A 24631-nucleotide genomic window follows, 5' to 3' on the forward strand; every position below is an offset into this window, starting at 1 on the left:
CCTTCCCCCTGGGCTGCTCCATGCTGTAATTTTTGCTGCTTGTTGCAGCATGTGTCAGTGGAGGACTGCCCCTTTAAATAGAGCGCCTCCAGCTGACAGATCTTACTGCGCATGCGCAGCCCGCCCGACGCGTAGATCAGCATCGGGGAACCCGGAGGAGCAGGTAAGTGGATCCAATTGGTGTGTTTCCTGCTACGATCGCGCGGGCAACCTACTAATTTCACCGGGCACATTGAAAACGCGCCCGCTGACCTACCCGCCGAGAACCCGCACCCCTGGTAAAATCGGGCCCTGTGTGTCTTTCATACTGCTGCAAATATGGTCAAAGCAGGGAAAAATGGTAAGAAGTTAAAATTAAAGGCTCTCTCTATCTGAATGCACTTGTAATAAAATAGTCAAATTAGTTGCACAAATAGAGATAAATGGGTTTGATCTAATAGCCATTACAGAGACATGGTTATAAGGTGACCAAGGTTGGGAACTAAATATTCCAGGGTACTTGATGTCCTGAAAAGACAGACAGAATGGAAAAGGAGAGGATGTAGCCCTGATAATAAAGGATGACATAAAGACACTGGTGAGAAAGGATCTTGGCTCAGAAGATCAGGAAGTAGAATCAGTATGAGTGGAAATAAGAAATAACAAGATGGGAAAACAATGGTGGGAGCAGTTTATAGGCCCCCTAATAGTAGCTATACCCTTGGACAGAGTATTAATCAAGAAATAATAGGGGCTTGGAAGGTATAGCAATAATCGTGGGGAACTTTAATCTACATACAGATTGGACAAATCAAATTGCCAAAGGTAGTCTGGAGGACGAATTAGTGGAATGCATTCAAGACAGTTTCCTGGAACAATACGTCATGGAACAAACCAGAGAACAGGCTATTTTGGATCTTCTACTATGTAATGTGACAGGGTTAATTAGTAATCTCACAGTAAAGGATCCTCTGGGTAAGAGTCATCACAATATGATAGAATTTCACATTGAGTTTAAGAGTGACATACTTAGGAACATAGGAGCAGGAGTAGGCCATTCAGCCCCTCGTGCCTGCTCCGTCATTTGATGAGATCATGGCTGATCTGTGATCTAACTCCATATACCTGCCTTTGGCCCATATCCCTTAATACCTTTGATTGCCAAAAAGCTATCTATCTCAGATTTAAATTTAGCAATTGAGCTAGTATCAATTGCCATTTGCAGAAGAGAGTTCCAAACTTCTACCACCCTTTGTGTGTAGAAATGTTTTCTAATCTCGCTCCTGAAAGGTCTGGCTCTAATTTTTACACTGTGCCCCCTACTCCTAGAATCCCCAACCAGCGGAAATAGTTTCTCTCTATCCACCCTATCCGTGCCCTTAATATCTTATAAACTTCGATCAGATCACCCCTCAACCTTCGAAACTCCAGAGAATACAACCCCAATTTGCTTAATCGCTCTTCGTAACTTAACCCTTGCAATCCGGGTATCATTCTAGTAAACCTACGCTGCACTCCCTCCAAAGCCAATATGTCCTTCCGAAGGTGCGGTGCTCAGAACTGCTCACAGTACTCCAGGTGCGGTCAAACCAGGGTTTTGTATAGCTGCAGCATAACTTCTGCCCCCTTGTACTCTAGACCTCTAGATATAAAGGCCAGCATTTCATTAGTCTTATTGATTATTTTCTGCACCTGTTTATGACACTTCAATGATCTATGTACCTGAACCCCTAAGTCCCTTTGGACATCCACTGTTTTTAACTTTTTACCATTTAGAAAGTACCCTGTTCTATCCTTTATTGATCCAAAGTGGATGACCTCACATTTGTCTACATTGAATTCCATATGCCACAGTTTTGCCCATTCATCTAATCTATCAATATCGCTTTGTAATTTTGTGTTTTCATCTACACTGCTTACTATGCCACCAATCTTTGTGTCATCGCCAAACTTAGATATGAGACTTTCTATGCCTTCATCTAAGTCGTTAATAAATATTGTGAATAATTGAGGCCCCAAGACAGAACCCTGCGGGACTCCACTAGTCACATCCTGCCAATGTGAGTACCTACCCATTATCCCTACTCTCTGTCGCCTTTCGCTCAGCCAACTTCCTAACCAAGTCTGTACTTTTCCTTCGATTCCATGGGCTTCTATCTTAGCTAACAGTCTCTTATGTGGTACCTTATCAAATGCCTTCTGGAAGTCCATATAAATAACATCCATTGACATTCCCCTGTCCACTACTTTAGTCACCTCTTCAAAAAATTCAATCAAGTTTGTCAGGCACGTCCTACCTTTCACAAATCCACGCTGGCTGTCTCTGATTAACTGAAAATTCTCAAGGTGTTCAGTCACCCTATCCTTAATTATAGACGCCAGCATTTTCCCCACAACAGATGTTAGGCTAACTGGTCTATAATTCCCTGGTTTCCCTCTCTCTCTCTTTTCTTAAAAAGCAGAGTTTACATGTGCAATTTTCCAATCCAGAGGGACAGTTCCTGAATCTAGAGAACTTTGAAAGATTATAGTTAGGGCATCTGCAATGTGCTCACCTACTTCCTTTAAAACCCTGAGATGGAAACCATCTGGTCCTGGGGATTTGTCACTCTTTAGTGCTATTATTTTCTTCATTACTGTTGCTTTACTTATATTAATTTTATCGAGTCCCTGTCCCCGATTCAATATTAGTTTTCTTGGGATTTCCGGCATGCTATCCTCTTTTTTTTTTACTGTAAATACTGACACAAAGTAATCCTTCAACATGTCCGCCATTCCCCCATTGTCAATGACAATATCCGCACTTTCAGTTTTTAAGGGGCCAATACTTACTTCAGAAACTAGAGTCTTAAACTTAAATAAAGTCAATTACATAGGTATGAGGGGTGAGTTGGCAAAGGCAGATTGCGATATTAGATTAAAAGGTATGATGGTAGATAAGCAATGGCATACATTTAAAGAAATATTTCAATATTCTCACAAATATAAATTCCATAGAGAAATAAAAACTCCATGAGAAAAGTGATTCATCCGTGGCTAAATAAGAAGTTAAGGATAGTAGTAGATTAAAATGTTGCCAAGAAGACTATTAAACCTGAGGATTGGGAGAGTTTTACAAACCAGCAAAGGATGACCAAAAAATTGATAAAACGGGAGAAAATAGAACATGAAAGCAAACTAACAAGAAATATAAAAACAGATTGTCAGAGCTTCTACAAGTATGTAAAACAGAAGATAGTAGCAAAAGTAAACGTTGGTCCCTTAGAGGCTGAGACAGGAGAAATTATAATGGGGAATGAGGAAATGGCAGAGACGTTAAACAAATATTTTGTATCTGTCTTCACAGTGGAAGACACAAAAAGCATAACAGACATAGCGGGGGGACCAAGGGGCTAATGAGAGTGAGGAATTTAAAGTAATTAGTATCAGTAGAGAAAAAATACTGGAGAAACTAATGGGACTAAAAGATGATAAATCCCCTGGACCTAATGGCTTAAATCCTAGGGTTCTAAAAGAGGTGGCTGCAGAGATAGTGGATACATTGGTTGTGATCTTTCAAAATTCCCTAGATTCTAGAACGGTCCCAGCGGATTGGAAGGTAGCAAATGTAACCCTGCTATTCATGAAAGGAGGGAGAGAGAAAACAGGGAACTACAAACCAGTTAGCCTGACATCAGTCGTCGGGAAAATGCTGGAATCAGTTATTAAGGAAGTGGTAACAGGGCAATTAGATGATCATAATATGATTAGGCAGAGTCAAAATGGTATTATGAAAGGGAAATCATGTTTAACAAATTTATTAGAGTTTTTTGAGGATGTAACTAGCAGGGTAGATAAAGGGGAACCAGTGGATGTAAGACATTTGGACTTTCAAAAGGCATTCGATAAGGTGCCACATAAAAGATTGCTACACAAGATAAGGGCTCATGGGGTTGGGGGTAATATATTAACATGGATTGAGGATTGGTTAATGGACAGAAAACAAAGAGTAGGGATAAACAGGTCATTTTCAGATTGGCAGGCTGTAACTGCGGTGCCACAATCTATATTAATGATTTAGACAAAGGGACCAAGTGTAATGTATCCAAATTTGCTGGTGATACAAAGGTAGGTGAGAAAGTAAGCTGTGAGAAGGACACAGAGTCTGCAAAGGGACATATTGGTTAGGTGAGTGAGCAAGGTGGCAGATAGAGTATAATGTGGGGAAATGTGAGGTTATTCACTTTGGTAGAAAAAAATAGAAAAACAGGATATTTTTTAAATGGTGAGAAACTATTAAATGTTGGTGTTCAGAGGCACTTGGGTGTCTTCATACAAGAAATACAAAAAGTTAGCATGCAGGTACAGCAAGCAATTAGGAAGGCAAATAGCATGTTGGCCTTTATTGCAAAGGGGCTGGAGTACAAGAATAAGGAAGTCTTACTACAATTGTACAGGACTTTGGTGAGGCCTCATCTGGAAAACTGTGTACAGTTTTGGCCTCCTTATCTAAGGAAGGATATACTTGCCTTTGAGGCGGTGCAACAAAGGTTCACTAGATTGATTCCTGGGACGAGGGGGTTGTCCTATGAGGAGAGATTGAGCTTATACTCTTTGGAGTTTAGAAGAACGAGAGGAGATTGCATTGAAACATGTAAGATTCTGAGGGGGCTTGACAGGGTAGATGCTGAGAGGTTGTTTCCGCTGACTGGAGAGTCTAGAACTAGGGGACATTGTCGCAGGATAAGGGGTCGGCCATTTCGTACTGAGATAAGGAAGAATTTCTTCACTCAGAGGGTTGATATTTTAGAATTCTCTACCCCAGAAGGCTATGGATAGTGAGTCATTGAGTATATGCAAGGCTGAGATAGATACATTTTTGTCTCTAGGGTAATCAAGGGATATGGGGATCGGGCAGGGAAGTGGAGTTGAGGGTTGAAGGTCAGCCCTGATCTTGTTGAATGACAGAGAAGGCTCAAGGGGCCATAAGGCCTACTCCAGCTCCTATTTCTTATGTTCTAAAGCAGTACAAGTTTAAAAGAGAGTCCAATGCTATGTCAACTCTTCTCCTAATCTAACGAGTATTTAGATGCCAGTTGGCAGAGCATCACTTCCCTTGCCCAGGGAGCAGTTGCATGTAAGTGTATTTCCCATACAACTGTAGGGCGAGTGCGAAGCAGCGTCATTTTGCATCAAGACTACAGTTAGTGTAAAGGTAAAGTCACCGTAAAAAGCAGAGTGAGACCCCCCCCCCCCCCGGAGGAGGCGGTCTACCTCCAGTGCCCGATCAGATCAGGCCTTTTCCACCCAATTTACACTCCCAAGTTTTAATGCGGTAGCGAAATGGTTTCAGCTCGGCACCCATGTTAAACCTGTGTGGAGTGTGTCAATGCAGCTGCATCGCTTCTACACAGAGGGAGCAGCCCGTAACATCATAACCTCGACAACACTTTCCATCCCCGGTACCCCCAGTCTGAACTCGGCGCTGTCCCTGACTTCAGTACAGAGGGAATGGAGTTTAAGTACCTCTGTCGCAGATCCCCGCCGCTGCTGCTAACAGGTGTCTGATGCTCATATCCATCCTGCAGCCGCGTTTGGAATATCCGCCGGTGCAGGTTTTCAAATCTCACAACAAAACCGAACAAAAGGCGCTGCGGCAGGCGGTGAATATAACCCGGGGGCCCGCGGCTGGCGGTGAATATAACCCGGGGCCCGGGGCAGGCGGTGAATATAACCCGGGGCCCGCGGTGAATATAACCCGGGGGCCCGCGGTGAATATAACCCGGGGGCCCGCGGCTGGCGGTGAATATAACCCGGGGGCCCGCGGTGAATATAACCCGGGGGCCCGCGGCTGGCGGTGAATATAACCCGGGGTCCCGCGGCTGGCGGTGAATATCACCCGGGGGCCCGCGGCTGGAGGTGAATATAACCCGGGGGCCGCGGTGAATATAACCCGGGGGCCCGCGGCTGGCGGTGAATATAACCCGGGGCCCGGGGCAGGCGGTGAATATAACCCGGGGGCCCGCGGCTGGCGGTGAATATAACCCGGGGGCCCGCGGCTGGCGGTGAATATAACCCGGGGCCCGGGGCAGGCGGTGAATATAACCCGGGGGCCCGCGGCTGGCGGTGAATATAACCCGGGGGCCCGCGGCTGGCGGTGAATATAACCCGGGGGCCCGCGGCTGGCGGTGAATATAACCCGGGGGCCCGCGGCTGGCGGTGAATATAACCCGGGACCCGATCTATTAGTTATCGCAGCGCCGACTCCTGCAAACCAGAGGCCTCGGGAAAGCGACACACACAATCCCTGTCCGATCAACCCGTTCGGCTCCGGCAGTTTGAGTGTTCGCCGCCGCCTGTATCCAGGCAACGGGACGCTCCGGCGTCCACGGCGGCTCAAACTGACCAGACTTCGTGCAGCCGTAACAAAAGGCGAAATACTGCGGTTGCTGGTAACTTGAAACAAACAAAAAGAAAGAAAATGCTGGAAACAGTCAGCAGGTCAGGTGGAATCTGTGGAGAGAACAAGTTAAACATTTCAGGCTTGCACCCTTGGTCCTCAGTTGAGGGTGACCAGGCACATCTGCTTTGGGAGTAAGCGGTGAAGTTTGAGAAGTTAGTTTGAGATATATATTCGCATGAACCTTTGAACAGGAGGCCATCTAACTCCTGAGCCTGTTCCTCCATCCAATTAGATCATGGCCGATCTGTACCTCAACTCCACTTTGCTCATATCCCTTTGTTTGTCAACCATGGCTCGGTAGTCACACTTTTGCCTCTGAGTCAGAAGGCTATGTGTTAAATCCCACTCCAGAGACTTGAGCACAAAATCTAGGCTGACACTCTAGTGCAGTACTGAGGGAGTGCTGCACTATCAGAGTCTGTCAGATGAGATGTTAAATTTAAGTCTGCCCTTTCAGCAGGATGTAAAAGATCCCATGGCACTATTTTGAAGAAGAGCAGGGGAGGTTCTCCCTGGTGTCTTGACCAATATTTATCCCTCAACCAACATCACAAAACAACAGATTATCTAACCATTATCAATTGCTGTTTGTGGGACCTTGCTGTGCACAAATTGGCTGCCACGTTTCCTACATTACAACAGTGACTACACACTTCAAAAATACTTCATTGGTTGTAATGCTCTTTGGGATGTCCTGAGGTCATAAAATATGATATATAAATGCAAGTTCTTTCTCTACCCTTACCTAACAAATATCCATCAATCACAGTCTTGAAAAATTCAATTGACCCAGCATCCATAGTCTTTTAGCTTTTTGGGGGAGCAAGTTCCAGGTTTCCACTAACCTTTGTGTGAAGAAGTGTCTCCTGATTTCACTCTTAAATGGCTTAGCTCTAATTTTAAGATGATGCCCCCTTGTTCTGAATAACCCCAACCAGAGGAAAAGGTTTTTCTGTATCTACCCTCTCGAATCCTTTTATCATTTTAAACACCTCAATTAGATCACCCCTCAACTTTTGAAACTCAAGGGAATACAACCCAAGTTTACACAACCTATCTTCATAATTTAATGCTTTAAGCCCTGGTATCATTTTGATGAATCTGCATTGTACCCCCTTGAAGGCCAATCTATTTTTCCTGAGTGAAAAGCAAAACACTGCAGATGCTGGAAATCTGAAATAAAAACAGAAAGTGCTGGAAATACTCAGCAAGTCAGGCAGCATCTGTGGAGAAAGAAACAGAGTTAACGTTTACATCAGAACTGGAAGAAGTAAAAGATATAACAGTTTTTAAACAAGTACAGAGCCAAGCAAAGCAGGGGGTGGGGTAAGGGGAAGGGAGGAAAGAACTAAAGAGATAGTCTATGATAGGGTGGAGGGCAGGAGTGTTTAAATGACAAATGTGATGATGGTACAAGGCAAGGAGAGTGGTAATGGGACAAGTAAAGATCTGATCAAACACGAGAAGGGAAACAGAAAACAATGAAGGTGAATAAGGTAAAAGAGACAAACGGAATTCCCATCACAGAGAAGAACAGAACTTGATACTTTCTCTTACCTCATTTGTTAACCATGGTTGCTTAACTACACAAGTGGAGCCTTTGCCATTTACTGGTATGTACCAGTTTTGTATTGTACCAAATACTTCTTTGAATACTTCCCACTATCTGTCTCTAGGCTTACCCATTAACAGTTAACAGTTCAGCCCAGTTTACTGTGATCAATTCCTTTCTCATACTTTCGAAGTTTGCCTGACTTTGGTTTGAGACTTTCCCTTCTCCCTTTCAAACCTAATATAGAATTCAATCATATTATGGTCAGTATCTGCAACATATTCCCTTACATTTGTCTCTAACAGTTGGGCAAGCGCTGCTCCATATCAGCAGAAGGATAAAGTTTATCTGTAGAAATTCGCTGGCAAATTGTGCTCCCACCATCCATATCGACACAGCTACAGTATTAACAAGTCTCCGTCAGAGGTGTTTTCTTCAGAAATTCAAAAATGAGTGTAATATCTCCAACCATTTCAACTTCAATGCCAGTAGAACATATGAACACAGAATTGTGCAGCCACAGCACCGAGGACCATCAACAATCAGTGCATCAGGAGAAGATTTGTCCAGTAAATGCACAATGTAAGCAACATGATTGTAAATTATAGCATAATTGACACCTTCAGCATATAAATCATGCCATTGGTCAGAATCATCCTCCCGCTTGAAGAACCGTTTACTTTACATTTCCAGGACAGGCATAAGTTTCCATTGACTCACAGCCAACTCAAACATTCTGGAATGAGCCATCCAATCTTTTTTCCAACACTAAACATTGAAAAGAAATATGACAATTAACAATGAGGATAGGTTTAGTAGTAACATGAAATCCCCTAAACTATCTACTTTTGAAACAATTTGTCTCCACGCACCTAACATACAAACAGACAATTGTTTGAATGTGCAAAACAATTGCGTTGTTAATTCCAAAGTTAATTGTTGTGCAGTGCAATTGCAAAAGAATGGAAAAGTTGCAAAAGACCCAGCACTCAAACATGTATCTCTGTGAACAGTTAATTGCAAAGAAACGGGACATAAACATCCAAGGAATGATAAATAAATACAAAATGACAAAAGTGTATTACAATCTCAGGTGAACACAGAAACCCAGCAGTTGTCTTTGAAGCAAAAAATGTAATCAATCAAAAACTTCATGGTACACAATATTACTGCTATATGGGACATAGCAACATAAAAATGCCCATGGGAAAAAAAACAGTCTGCAGCAGATAGAGTTCAATGTACTACATGATTTGTCCTTGAGATTTGCTGATTGTAATGGCAAATGCAAGTCTCACAGGAAACTGATGATGCTTTAAGCTGAAAGCCATCAGGTGGAATCAAAGAGATACGTGGGCTGAACACATGCCTGCCACTGTGGATACCCATAGTAATCTCAGCACCAGTCACATGCGGATAAAATCCATGACACGGAGACAAAGAAAATAAATCACATTTAGTTTTAAGGTGAGGATGGAGCAGGCAGGGAAAAGAAGCGTGACAAGGTGGTTTGTCACTGAGAAAAAGGAATCTGAGATTGTCCTTTACCACCTGGAATAGTGGAAAGTTTGGTTGTGGAGAAAAACACACATTATTACTTTTTGTGGCGGTGGATGGCTAGACCAGTCATGCCCCAGGAGCACTTTAGTCCATGGCCCCCAGTGTTGAGTAGGCATAGATGCGGGAGTGAGCAGTAGGGATTGAAGATTGTGTAAGTTTAATATTTTTCTGCTGCATTTATCTTTGCTGATGTGTGAAGATCTTTCTTGTAATAAGTTCGACTGATGGTCTAGCCTGAACTATATGGTCTAGCAGTGTGTGTTTTCTGCCAATGGAGGGAGTGAGGGAAATCAGAGGGCAAGTAAATCATTTATGGGCTCCTCCTAGTGACCAGTTATAGAGCAGCATTGGCATGAGTGTTGGAGCAGGGCACCTGGACATTCTCTTAAAATGGAAACTTCAAATCTGTTTGAATTTCTCTCTAAATCTACAGACCTACACAGATAAAATCAGACTTTAGATGCCTCTACTTGTGCCTCTACTCAAACAGAGTGATTGCCATTATCAATTGCTGTCTATAAATCCAATTGGACAGTTAACCTCATAAATCCAGAGAAGCAGCAAGAAGACATAAGAAGGCTTTTCCAAGCTGTTTCTCTCTAGTCTCACGATAATAATTTAGGTTAAAAAAACTTCTTCCAACTATGCATCATGGTTGCATCAATTCATGGAGTTGACAGCACTGTCCGTGATAATAGTTGTTATAAAATTCAGAATGTGCTGCAGTGACAATTGATGATCTGCACAGCACTAATACATCAGTGAGCTTGATCTTCATCCTTCAAACCTCTTAATGTGATTTCAGTAACTAAAAAGATCAATCAATATTATGTGCTGTTGGACTTCTGCCCTCCAGTGGATCAGTTGAAAATCTCCAAAGCTAAAAATAATTCTGGAAATTTTCGCCATGTCTTCCCAATTGATCCAAGTTTACATCCCCCAAATGCCACAAACTGACAGCAGCTGTCCACCTTGAACAAGAATGGTGTAAGCGCTAAAGTAGTTCAGTTATTTTGCATGCTACAACATTGTGACTGGCTGAAGAGTCCAATTCTCGAGTGACAGTCCTTGCCATAGATGGCACAGGTATAAATCACAGGGGCAGATGACAATGCCTGTGCAGTATTAAATCTTAAGGGCTGATGCAATTTCCTCTTTGCTCTCATCTCTTTCTCGGAGCCACCTCTCTTCAGCCTCAGTGGCTCCCTGATGCAGCGCATCCATCCAGTGTGGCCTGTCATTAGCCATATCTTCCCAAATGGCGGTATCAATGTTGAAAGTATTCAAGTCCTTCTTCCAAACACCTTTAAACCTGAGCCTAGGTCAGCCCTGTAGCGTTAAAGCATCTGCAAGTTCTCCATACAAGAGATTCTTTGCAATGCGCCCATCTTCCATCTGATATAGATGACTAAGCCACCACTGGCTTCTGTGCTTGAGAAAAGTTATTAGACTTGGAAACCTTAGCTTCCTCAAGTACTTTGCTGTTAGGAAATTTGTCTTCCCACTTGATATTTAAAAAACGGCTGAGACAGCAGATGTGGAAAGAGTGTAGTCTTCTCTCATGCCTGCTCTAGGTGATCCAGGTCTTGCTACCATACAGCAGGACGCACATTTGGTAGACCTGTATCTTAGTGTTCAATGTTAATTTCCCATTATTCCACACATTTTTAGCAATTGGCCGAATGTGGTTGCCACCTTTCTGGTACAAGGGTTTAGCTCGTAATCCAGAAATAAGTTATCTGATGCAATTGATCCTAGGTAGCAGAACTTGTGCACTACTTCTAGCATGGTGTTAGCTTTTGAAACTTCTGGTGCAGTCAACACACCATGTGCCATAATCACTGTTTTCTTTAGACTGATGGTTAGTCCAAATTCATCGCAAGCTAAGGAAAGGCTATTGCAAAGTTGTTTAAGCTCCAGTTCATTGTGTCCCACCAGCACTGCATCGTCATTGAAGAGAAGTTCTCTTATCAACAGGTGTTTGGTTTCGCTTTTTGCTCTTAGGCAAGCAACATTAAAAAGTTTTCCATCTGATCTTGTATGGAGTAATACACCTTCAGCAATAGTTGAGGAAGCATAACAATACAGCAGAGAAAAGAATATACCAAAGAACGTTGGTGCCAAAACCCATCGCTGTTTGACACCACTGTGGATTGATTACCATTGTACTGGATTTTACTTCTTCATACGATCATGGAAGGAGTGAATCAGACCTAGGAGGTTAGGGGAGGGGGTTTGGGGGACAACCAACTCTCCCAGCAATTGGAAAAGGATCTTTCTGCCAACCAGGTCAAAAGCTTTTGTAAGATCTATACAGGCCATGTAAAGAGGTTTACCCTGCTCTTGACGTTTTTCTTGTAGTTGCTTTAGTGCAAAGACTATGTTGGTAGTTGATCTACCAACATGGACGCAGCAGTAACTCTCTGGGTAAACACGTTCAGCAAGTACTTGCAATCTTTTAAGAATGCCTTCCCAGCAACACTAAGGAGATAAATTCTCCTATAGTTGTTGCAATCACTCCGATCTCCTTTGTTTTTGTGCAATGGAATGACGTTGGCATCTTTTTGAATCTTGTGGTACCCCTTCTTCCCTCCAGCATGCAAGCAAGAATTGTGCGGTTGTTTAAGAACAACCCGTGCTCCTTGTTTCAATACATCAGCTGGAATTCCATCTTTCCCTGCAGCCTTTCCTGATACTAGGGAGGTGATTATCTTTTCAAGCACATTTGTAGATGTCTCTATTATCGATGATCTGAAGCCTGGGAATAGCATTTAATCATAGAATCATAGAATGGTTGCTGCACGAAGGAGGCCATTCAGCCCATCGAGTCCATGCCGGCTCTCTGCAAGAGCAATCCAGCTAGTCCCACTTTCCCGCCCTATCCCCGTAGCCCTGCAAATTTTTTCCCTTCAAGTACTTATCCAATTCCCTTTTGAAAGCCACGATTGAATCTGCCTCCACCACCCCCTCAGGCAGTGCATTCCAGATCCTAACCACTCGCTGTGTAAATAGTTTTTTCTCATGTCGCCTTTGGTTCTTTTGCCAATCACCTTAAATCCATGTCCTCTGGTTCTTGACCAATCTGCCAATGGGAACAGTTTCTCTCTATCTTGACCCTTCATGATTTTGAATACCTCTATCAAATCCCCTCTCAACTTTCTCTGCTCGAAGGAGAACAACCTCAGCTTCTCCAGTCTATCCACGTAACTGAAGTCCTGGAATCATTCTAGTAAATCTCTTCCACACCCTCTCTAAGGCCTTCACATCCTTCCTAAAGTGCGGTGCCCAGAATTGGACACAATACTCCAGTTGTGGCCGAACCAGTGTTTTATAAAGGTTCATCAAAACCTCCTTGCTTTTGTACTCTATGCCTCCATTTATAAACCCCTGGATCCTGTTTGCTTTCTTAACCGATTTCTCAACCTGCCCTGCCACCTTTAATAATTTGTGCACATATACTCCCAGATGGATTTTTAGATGGATTTGTGAAAGGTAGGTCGTGCCTGACAAACCTGATTGAATTTTTTGAAGAGGTGACTAAAGTAGTGGACAGGGGAATGTCAATGGATGTTATTTATATGGACTTCCAGAAAGCATTTGATAAGGTCCCACATAAGAGACTGTTAGCTAAGAAAGAAGCCCATGGAATCGAGGGAAAAGTATGGACTTGGTTAGGAAGTTGGCTGAGTGAAAGGCGACAGAGAGTAGGGATAATGGGTAGGTACTCACATTGGCAGGATGTGACTAGTGGAGTCCCGCAGGGATCTGTCTTGGGGCCTCAATTATTCACAATATTTATTAATGACTTACATGAAGGCATAGAAAGTCTCATATCTAAGTTTGCCGATGACACAAAGATTGGTGGCATTGTAAGCAGTGTAGATGAAAACACAAAATTACAAAGCGATATTGATAGATTAGGTGAATGGGCAAAACTGTGGCAAATGGAATTCAATGTAGACAAATGTGAGGTCATCCACTTTGGATCAATAAAGGATAGAACAGGGTACTTTCTAAATGGTAAAAAGTTAAAAACAGTGGATGTCCAAAGGGACTTAGGGGTTCAGGTACATAGATCATTGAAGTGTCATAAACAGGTGCAGAAAATAATCAATAAGGCTAATGGAATGCTGGCCTTTAGATCTTGAGTACTAGAGTACAAGGGGGCAGAAGTTATGCTGCAGCTATACAAAACCCTGGTTTGACCGCACCTGGAGTACTGTGAGCAGTTCTGAGCACCGCACCTTCGGAAGGACATATTGGCTTTGGAGGGAGTGCAGCGTAGGTTTACTAGAATGATACCCGGATTGCAAGGGTTAAGTTACGAAGAGCGATTAAGCAAATTGGGGTTGTATTCTCTGGAGTTTCGAAGGTTGAGGGGTGATCTGATCGAAGTTTATAAGATATTAAGGGCACGGATAGGGTGGATAGAGAGAAACTATTTCCGCTGGTTGGGGATTCTAGGAGTAGGGGGCACAGTGTAAAAATTAGAGCCAGACCTTTCAGGAGCGAGATTAGAAAACATTTCTACACACAAAGGGTGGTAGAAGTTTGGAACTCTCTTCCGCAAATGGCAATTGATACTAGCTCAATTGCTAAATTTAAATCTGAGATAGATAGCTTTTTGGCAATTAAAGTTATTAAGGGATATGGGCCAAAGGCAGGTTTATGGAGTTAGATCACAGATCAGCCAAGATCTCATCAAATGGCGGAGCAGGCATGAGGGGCTGAATGGCCTACTCCTGTTCCTATGTTCCTATCTCTTTATTCCTGCACCCCTTTAGAATTGTAACCGTTAGTTTATATTGCCTCTCCTTGATCTTCCTACCAAAATGTATCACTTCACACTTTTCTGCGTTAAATTTCATCTGCCACATGTCCGCCCGTTCCACCAACCTGTCTATGTCCTCTTGAAGTCTATCAATTTCCTCCTTACTGTTCACTATCCTTCCAAGTTTTGTGTCATCTGCAAATTCTGAAATTGTGCCCTGTACACCCAAGTCCAAGTCATTAATATATATCAAAAAAAGCAATGGTCCTAGTACCAGCCCCTGGGGAACACGACTGTACACCTCCCTCCAGTCTGAAAAACAACCGTTCACCACTTCTCTCTGTTTCCTATTACTTAGCCAATTTCATATCCATGCTGCTACTGCCCCTTTTATTCCATGGGCTTCAACTTTGATGACAAGCCTATTATGCGGCACTTTATCAAAACGCCTTTTGGAAGTCCTTATACACCACATCAACAGCATTACCCTCATCGACCCTCTCTGTTACCTCATCAAAAAACTCAAACAAGCTGGTTAGACATGATTTGCCTTTAACAAATCTGTGCTGGCTTTCCATAAATTAATCCATACTTGTCCAAATGACTGTTAATTTTGTCCTGGATTATCATTTCTAAAAGGTACCCCATTACCGAGGTTAAACTGACTGGCCTGTAGTTGCTGGGTTAATCCTTACACCCTTTTTTGAACAAGGGTGTAACATTTGTAATTCTCCAGTCCTGTGGCACCACCCTCATATCTAAGGATGATTGGAAGATTATGGCCAGTACCTCTGCAATTTCCACCCTTACTTCCCTCAGCAGCCTAGGATGCATCCCATCTGGACCGGGTGACTTACCTACTTTAAGTACAGCCAGCCTTTCTAGTACCTCCTCTTTATCAATTTTTAGCCCATCCAGTATCTCAACCACCCATTTACTCTGACTTTGGCAGCATCTTCTTGGTAAAGACAGATGCAAAGTATTCATTTAGTACCTCAGCCATGCCCTCTGCCTCCAGGCTTAGATCTCCTGTTTGGTCCCTTATTGGTCCTACTTACTCTCCGTTTACTGTTTACAGGCCTATAGAAGGCTTTTGGATTCCCTTTTATGTTGGCCGCCAGACTATTCTCATACTCTGTCTTTGCCCCCCTTATTTCCTTTTTCGCTTCCCCTCTGAACTTTCTATACTCAGCCTGGTTCTCACTTGTATTATCCACCTGACATTTGTCATATGCCCCCTTTTTCTACTTCATCTTACTCTTTCATCTTTTGTCTTCCAGGGAGCTCTGGTTATAGTTGCCCTACCTTCCTCCCTCGTGGAAATGTATCTAGACTGTACCCGAACCATCTCCTCTTTAAAGGCCGTCCATTGTTCAATTACAGTTTTGCCTGCCAATCTTTGATTTCAATTTACCTGGGCCAGATCCGTTCTCATCCCATTGAAATTGATCCTCTTCCAATTGAGTATTTTTACTTTAGAGTGGTCCTTGTCCTTTTCCATAGCTAATCTAAACCTTATGATACTATGATCGCTATTCCCTAAATATTCCCCCACTGACACTTGCTCCACTTGGCCCACCTCATTTCCCAGAACCAGATCCAGCAAAAGCTTCTTCCTCGTTGGGCCAGAAATGTGCTGGTCAAGAAAATTCTCCTGAACACACTTCAAAAATTTCTCCCCCTCTTTTCCCCTTACTATTACTATCCCAGTCTATATTGGATCGATGAAGTCCCCCATTATCGCTACTTTATGGTTCTTGCATATGTCTGTAATTTCCCTGCAAATTTGCTCCTCCAAATCCTTCCCACTAGTTGGTGGCCTATAGAATACACCAGTAGTGTAATGGCACCTCTCTTGTTTCTTAACTCTAACCAAGTAGATTCTGTCCTTGACCTCTCCAGGACATCCTCTCTCTCCAACACTGCAATATTCTCCTTAATCAATACTGTTCACCCTCCCCTTCAGAATGTTCTGCAGCCACTCAGTGACATCCTTGACCCTGGCACCAGGGAGGTAACATACCATCCTGGAATCACGTCTATGGCCACAGAAACGTCTATCTGTTCCCCTAACTATTGAATCCCCTGTCACTATTGTTCTCCTGACCTTTCAGGAACTGAATACTGCTTAGAGAGTGAGGGGACTCCTGCACTACCTGCCTGGTTCTCCTTATCTGTCTGGTGGTCACCCAGTCCCTCTCTGCTTGCACTGTCTTAAGCTGTGGGGTGACCACCTCCAGAAACGTGCTATTCACGTAGTTCTCAGCCTCGTGGATGCATTGCAGTGATGCCAGCTGCTGTTCAAGCTCCGAAACCTGGAGCTCGAGCTCCTTCAGCTGACGACGCTTCTTGCACCTGTGGTTGTCCAGGACATGGGAAGCGTCCTGGAGTTCCCACATGGCACAAGATGTGCATTCGACGGGTCTGAGGTGCCATGCCTCTAATTATTATATTATTAACTAAACTTAACAAAAATAAACTAAAGACTTAAAAAAAACACTCACCAGAAAAAGAAAACACTCACTAGTTACAACCAAATCAGTTCCTTCCCCTGTGCCGATGTCACTTTATGTTTTTTTACCTCGCTCCCTGATGCCCTGGCTCTTTATCCTCTCCGGCACTTTGCTGCTCCACCCCTGAACTCCTTCAGGTCCACTCTCCTTACCTTCAGGCTCTCCAATTGAGACCTACTCCCAGGGCCTCGCTCTTTATCCTCTCCGGCACTCTGCTGCTCCACAACCGAACTCCTTCAGGTCTGCTCACCTTACCTTCAGGCTCTCCGATTGAGGCCTGCTCCCAGGGCCTCGCTCTTTATCCTCTCCGGCACTCTGCTGCTCCACCCCCGAACTCCTTCAGGTCCGCTCTCCTTACCTTCAGGCTCTCCGATTGCTGCTTCAGAAACAGTAGTTTCACGTGAATAGAGTTCATGATGGTATTCTACCCAGCGTTGCATCTGCTTGTCTCTGTCAGTGATAAGGTTTCCATTGTAGGATTTGAGTGTGCAGTCTTCTTTATTCCATCATACATACCTCTTAGGTCTCCATTTTCAAAGGACATTTGTATCTTCTCACACAGATCTAGCCAATATGATTGAGCACACTTCCTTGCAATTTGTTGCAATTTGCTTTTGGCCATTCTGAGATTAGCAATTGTCTCAGGAGAGGGATTCATTCTGTGGTAGAGATATGTTGTGCATTTTGTTTCAATAACTGAGTTATTTTTTCTTCAGACTATGCTGCAAACCAATATTTATCTTGTACAGTCTTTTTGCTATCAGCTAAGATTGCAGCTCTATAGATATTAGTTCTGAGCGTATTCCATACTGCATCAGCATTCAGAGGTGGCGGAATTGATAACAGTTTCTTCGAGAGTCACAATAAATTAGAGACACCTTCCTTGATCTTTTGTATTTTTGATATTAATACATGGGCAACAACTTTGGTGCATTGGAATTTCCTTAGTGAAAGCCTTATTTTGCAGCATACAAGTGCATAAACTGTGTCACAATCTGCACTGTGAAAACTGCAAGAAAAACATCTTGTAGATGCTTCCTATGGATGATAATTAGATCTAGTTAATGGCAGTGTCGAGATCTGGGGTCTTTGGTGGTGAGGGCCTTGGAAGTAGGTGTTGGTAATGCACAGTTCTTGGTGGGTGCAGAGCTGCAGTACCCTTTTCCCATTGTCAATCATTTTCCCCACCCCATGGTGGCCAATGCAAAGTGGCCACATCTCATGGTCTGAGCCAACTCTAGCATTAAAGTTTCCTAGTAGATAGAGTTACTTGCCTGGTGGTAGCTTACTGATGAAACTGTCAAGTTGCTGATAGAACAAATCCTTATCTTCAAAGGAGGAGGAAAGTGTTGGGGTATATATACTGATGATGTTAGCAAAGCCCCCATTAGTGGATATTCTTAAGGATGTAATACATTGTAATATTGCAACAGGACATTTGACCATGGACAGTGATGAATTTTCAACTGCAAAACCCAGCCCTTGTTCACATCAATCCTGTTGGCTTTTACCATGCCGTTGAGAACTCATATCAGCTAGTCTGGTCTCATTTTTTTTAATATTCATTCTTGGAATGTGGGCATCGCTGGCATGCGAGCATTTATTGCCCATCCATATTTGCCCTCAGAAGGTGGTGGTGGACCTTCTTCATGAACTGTTGCAGTCCATATGGTGAAGGTGCTCCTACAATGTTTTCTATGTAAACTATGGGTAAACTTAATGATTTTTGTTTTGAATTATGCAATTTTTGATGTATTTGCTCTGTTACAAACATTATTTTAGTACAAATGCCAGTTTTGCACTCTTGTTTCTGAGTCAGAAGATTCAACTGGAGCTTATAATCTGAACTGACACGTCGGTCTCAATTTTGAAATGGTGGCGGGTTGGCAGCAGGGGCAGATGAAGGTGTGTGTGGCAAACCCGCAGAAACAAAACTTACCATTTCCGACGCAATCGCATCATGATTGATGATGATTAACGTACTCTCCGGGTTTCGCGCCGGGCAGCCAGCCTGATTGACAGGCTGGCTGCTGTCAGGAGCTGCAACGCGGTATGGTGGGGGAGGGGGGGCGGGAGGGAGAGAAAGAGAGAGTGCGAGACGTCATCCGGTGCTGGAACGGAAGAGCGGGTGAGGGGGGGGGGGGGGGGAAGAGGGGAAGATCGGGGGGGGGGGGAAGAGAGGAAGATCAGGGTGATGAGGGGGAGATTGGGGTGAAGAGAGAAAGATCAGGGTGGAGAGGGGAAGATCGGGGGGAGAGTGCAAGATCAGGGGGGAGAGGGGAAGATCCGGGTGAAGAGGGAAAGATTGAGAGTGAAGAGGGGAAGATTGAGAGTGAAGAGGGGAAGATCGGGGGGGCATCGGGGGATGAAGAGGGGGAGATCAGGGGGATATCGGGGAGGTGAAGAGGGGGAGAGCGGAGAGGGAGACATTGGACATTGGAACGAGGTTCAAAGGTAGGTTGACTTTATATTTTAACGTCGTGCAATGGTTTATTTTGTTTCTTTTTCCTGATCCTGATCCTGGTTTCACAAGGCGTGAATCAGAAACGGCGGGCAATCCTCCCAGGTAAGTAAAAAATTGTTCTAAGTACGTAATCTGTCACAAGTAAAGTGCCTTAAGTACCTCAATGAGGTACATTTGGCTCTTTAACTATCATCCCGCCGGCTTTAATTGCCGCGTCTGTGGGGAACTCAGAAGTCAGCAGGTTGGAGCCGGCTTCCGAACATGAATGGGATTTCCCCGATTTTCAGAGCCCCCCCCCCGTCCCCAACGCACCCACAATTTCCCCGTAAAATTGATCTCTTCATTGCAGTCTGAAGAAATGCTGTAGTGTCCAAGGTGCTGACGTTCAGATGAGACATTAAATGAGACATTCAACCTTTTCTGGTAGTTGTGGTGGATATTAAAGATTCCATGAGACTTTTCGAAGAAGGACCAGGTGTTCTCCTAGTTTCTTAGCCAACATTCTTCCCTCAAACAACACCAACAAATAACAATTAACCAGAAATTTATCTCATTGCTTTTTATCGGGCTTTTCTGTACACAAAATTGCTGCTGCGTTTGCCCATGCAACAGTGACTGCACACCGAAGTAATTCATTGTCCTTGAAACGTGTGATAGATTTCCTACTTGTTCAGTTGTGATTTGTTGCTGTTTTATAAATATGACACTTCAGCCAATCAAGGCATGTGTAACAAAGTCTGATGCCTGATCAATGATGGATGCCTGTATTCCAGGGACGAGTCTTGTTCATTTATAGATTTACTTACTTTGACTCCAACAAATGACCATGCCAATGTATTTTTTTATAAAGAACTGGCAATTCATTTTCTGAAAGAGTCAATTCAGAAATGTTTAAATAATAGAGGCTTAATTTATTATCAAAATGATTTTCAACACACTTAAATATAACTGCAGTCTGTCAAATCTCCAAAATATGTGCAAACAGTCATTGCTACACTAGATGCATAACTAGTAGAATAGTATTAAAATGAACCCATTCTTTTATTTTTTTCAGGGATCAGAATGTTTCTGGAGTCCCTATGTACTAAAAAATATATAGGTGATATTTAAAATCTGAACTCGATGTAGTAATTCCACATATGCATCATGGTCAATATCATGAGTGGAAATAACTCTGTAAATGGAAAGGAATTTAGCATTTTATTGAAATATCTTATAGGATTTTGAGGGAGTTACAAATTAATTATTTTACATGTCTATCTATATAATTCAAAGTTCTGAAAGTGTGGCTGCAGAGGTCTTATAACTCAAAGTGTCACATGCCCATACAGCAAGAATTGGCGATTGGCTGAAAGCAGTTATCCATTGTTACCAATCAAATATCTGATTGACTAAATATCAACAAAGCAAACAACTTGGTGCCAATATGTTGCCACACAGTGCACCCTGAGTGGAATTCAGACATTTTAACTACATTGGCCCAAGAACAAAATTACTGAAGTGTCTAAACTTGCAGCCTGCCACTTTAAATTAACATGCAGCGTACTTATAACTAGCACCAAGTTTTTTATGGGGGCAGCTTACACCTGGCCTGTAGCTAGTGGAAATGGAGGAATGCAGGTCACAAGCCCAGATGACATCATTTGGCATTCATTTAAATTAAATTGAAATAGTAACGCCTCTGTGGTGCATTGTAATGCAAACCATCCAAACCCTGAGAGGAAGTCGTCACACAGTGCAGTGTAGGCAAAGCCCCAGCATAACATGTCTTTATTAATTTCACCCTAAAAGTAGGCGCACGTGGGGCACACAGCAGAGGAAAATCCACCCCATCATCTGGAATGTTATAGCTGGGATGAGGAAGTATTATCTATGAAATACAACTGGTAGTGTTAAGCAATATTAGATTGGTATCAGAGTTTTTATCCAACTATTTTTGGGAGTCATGGAAAAATTTAATACAGCTTTAATTTGAAATTTCACCTGTGAATTTATCTCACTCAGAAGATTAACTAAATTAAGGAGAGTCCAAAAGAGCAGACATTGCAAAGTTTGTCAGAAAGTATGGACCAAATGGCCCTTTCTTGTTTCATAATTCTGTTCCAGTACAGGTATAACACTGGCATCCACCCAACAATGAGGAAAATTGCCCAGATATGTCCCGTCCACAAAAAGCAGGACAAATCTAATCCGGCCAATTACCGCCCCATCAGTCTACTCTCAATCATCAGCAAAATGTTGGAAGGTGTCGTCGACAGTGCTATCAAGCAGCACTTACTCACCAATAACCTGCTCATCGATGCTAAATTTGGGTTCCGCCAGGACCTCACAGCTCCAGACCTCATTACAGCCTTGGTCCAAACATGGACAAAAGAGCTGAATTCCAGAGGTGAGATGAGAGTGACTGCCCTTGACATCAAGGCAGCATTTGACCGAGTGTGGCACCAAGGAGCCCTAGTGAAATTGAAGTCAATGGGCATCAGGGGGAAAACTCTCCGGTGGCTGGAGTCATACCTAGCACAAAGGAAGATGATAGTGGTTGTTGGAGGCCAATCATCTCAGCCCCAGGACATTGCTGCAAGAGTTCCTCAGGGCAGTGTCCTAGGCCCAACTATCTTTTGCTGCTTCATCAATGACCTTCCCTCCATCATAAGGTCAGAAATGGGGATGTTCGCTGATGATACGAAGGGTGATGGTCGAAGGTTGTTTTTGTGACTGGAAGCCTGTGGCCAGTGGGGTACCACAGGGATCGGTGCTGGGTCCCTTGCTGTTTGTGGTCTACATTAATGATTTGGATATGAATGTAAAAGGTATGATCAGTAAGTTCACTGATGATACAAAAATTGGTAGGGTGGTAAATAGCGAGGAGGATAGCCTCAGTCTGCAGGACGATATAGATGGGTTGGTCAGATGGGTGGAACAGTGGCAAATGGAATTTAACCCGGAAAAGTGCGAGGTGATGCACTTTGGAGGGACTAACAAGGCAAGGGAATACACAATGAATGGGAGGACCCTAGGCAAGACAGAGGGTCAGAGGGATCTTGGTGTGCAAGTTCACAGATCCCTGAAGGCGGCGGAACAGGTAGATAAGGTGGTAAAGAAGGCATATGGGATACTTGCCTTTATTAGCCGAGGCATAGAATATAAGAGCAAGGAGGTTATGATGGAGCTGTATAAAACACTGGTTAGGCCACAGCTGGAGTACTGTGTGCAGTTCTGGTCGCCACACTACAGGAAGGATGTGATCGCTTTGGAGAGAGTGCAGAGGAGATTCACCAGGATGTTACCAGGGCTGGTGCGCTTCAGCTATGAAGAGAGACTGGGAAGATTGGGTTTGTTTTCCTTGGAGCAGAGGAGGCTGAGGGGGGACATGATTGAGGTGTACAAAATTATGAGGGGCACAGAGAGGATGGATACTAAGGAGCTTTTTCCCTTCGTTGAGGGTTCTATAACAAGGGGACATAGATTCAAGGTAAAAGGCGGGAGGTTTAGAGGGGATTTGAGAAAGAACTTTTTCACCCAGAGGGTGGTTGGAGTCTGGAACTCACTGCCTGAAAGCTGTGGAGGCAGGAACCCTCACATCATTCAAGAAGCATTTGGATGAGCACTTGAAATGCCATAGCATACAAGGCTACGGACCAAATGCTGGAATATGGGATTAGAGTAGACAGGGCTTGATGGACGGCGCGGACACGATGGGCCGAAGGGCCTCTATCCGTGCTGTATAACTCTATGACTCTATGATTGCACAATGTTCAGTTCCATTCGCAACCCCTCAGATAATGAAGCAGTCCGTGCCCACATGCAGCAAGACCTGGACAACATCCAAACTTGGGCTGATAAGTGGCAAGTAACATTCATGCCAGACAAGTGCCAGGAAATGACCATCTCCAACAAGAGAGAGTCTAACCACCTCCCCTTGACATTCAATGGCATTACCATCACTGAATCCCCCACCATCAACATCCTGGGGGTCACCATTGACCAGAAACTTAACTGGACCAGCCATATAAATACTGTGGCTACAAGAGCAGGTCAGAGGCTGAGTATTCTGCAGCGAGTGACTCACCTCCTGACTCCCCAGAGCCTTTCCACCATCTACAAGGCACAAGTCAGGAGTGTGATGGAATACTCTCCACTTGCCTGGATGAGTGCGGCTCCAACAACACTCAAGAAGCTCGACAACATCCAGGACAAAGCAGCCTGTTTGATTGGCACCCCATCCACCACCCTAAACATTCACTCCCTTCACCACCGGCACACCGTGGCTGAAGTGTGTACCATCTACATAATGCACTGCAGCAACTTGCCAAGGCTTCTCCGACAGCACCTCCCAAACCCACGACCTCTACCACCTAGAAGGACAAGGGCAGCAGGCACATGGGAACAACACCACCTGCATGTTCCCCTCCAAGTCACACACCATCCCGACTTGGAAATATATCGCTATTCCTTCATCGTCGCTGGGTCAAAATCATGGAACTCCCTACCTAACAGCACATGGACTGCAGCGGTTCAAGAAGGCGGCTCATCACCACCTTCTCAAGGGCAATTAGGGATGAGCAATAAATGCTGGCCTTGCCAGCGATGCCCATATCCCATGAACGAATAAAAGATAAACCTCATCGCTATCTTCCTATGTTTTGCTGATCTTAATAGATGTGGGATATGTTGATGACTGAATTCTAATGGTATGTTTCTGTATGTTGTTAATACTGAAACTGTTGCCTGCCGCACCCTGTAACTTTCTTGTTCCAAGCTTTTTAACCATTCATAAAATCCATTCACATTCTCTCACACATATAATAGCAATTTACCAAGTTCAACTATAGTTATTAATTATACTTTTACAAAGAAGGTGATTTGAGAACATAGGTGTGCCGGATTAACTTATAGTACAAGTGTGTTATGATTAGGCAGTAGGAGATTAAATTTAAGAAAATAAGAATGAACAGGGCAATACCTGTTCTTTCATCTATGAGGCCTACCAGTGCTGCTGCTAAATGCAACCCTTTCTGGAGCATTGGAGGGGAGGGCATTCTCTTCCATTTGCAAAGAACAAAATAGTACATATAATACACACATTTTATGGTGAAAAAGTTGGCAGATGCAATGATGTATCAAAATGGGATAGGCTAATTGGATGTTTCTTTCATCCTAAAAATTTCAATGTATTTTCCTGCATTTTAGACACATTTTCTTAAGAAATTCCAGATAGATTGTCCAGTTTTGTCTCTTACTCCCCTTTTTCCATGATATAAGGGTAGATTAATGCACGAGTCTACAGAGCCAGTGCCCAGTGGCTTCCCCCAAATGTTTGACCCCTGGCAAAACTTACTTTAACACAGAA

The 24631-nt window shown here is 43.6% G+C and overlaps 1 protein-coding gene across 1 annotated transcript in view; it reads right to left on the reverse strand.

Annotated features, from left to right (window-relative positions):
• Nucleotides 1-5769, reverse strand: part of LOC137340238 (cilia- and flagella-associated protein 46) — a 303329-nt gene extending 297560 nt beyond the window's left edge. Inside the window, exon 1 of the mRNA XM_068002660.1 lies at nucleotides 5485-5769. Coding sequence (XP_067858761.1) covers nucleotides 5485-5539 — 55 coding nt within the window. The 5' untranslated portion in view covers nucleotides 5540-5769. The remainder of the gene's footprint in view (nucleotides 1-5484) is intronic.
• Nucleotides 5770-24631: the final 18862 nt, after the last annotated feature.

Source organism: Heptranchias perlo, chromosome 21 (genome assembly GCF_035084215.1).
Source record: "Heptranchias perlo isolate sHepPer1 chromosome 21, sHepPer1.hap1, whole genome shotgun sequence".
Taxonomy (NCBI): Eukaryota; Metazoa; Chordata; class Chondrichthyes; order Hexanchiformes; family Hexanchidae; genus Heptranchias; species Heptranchias perlo.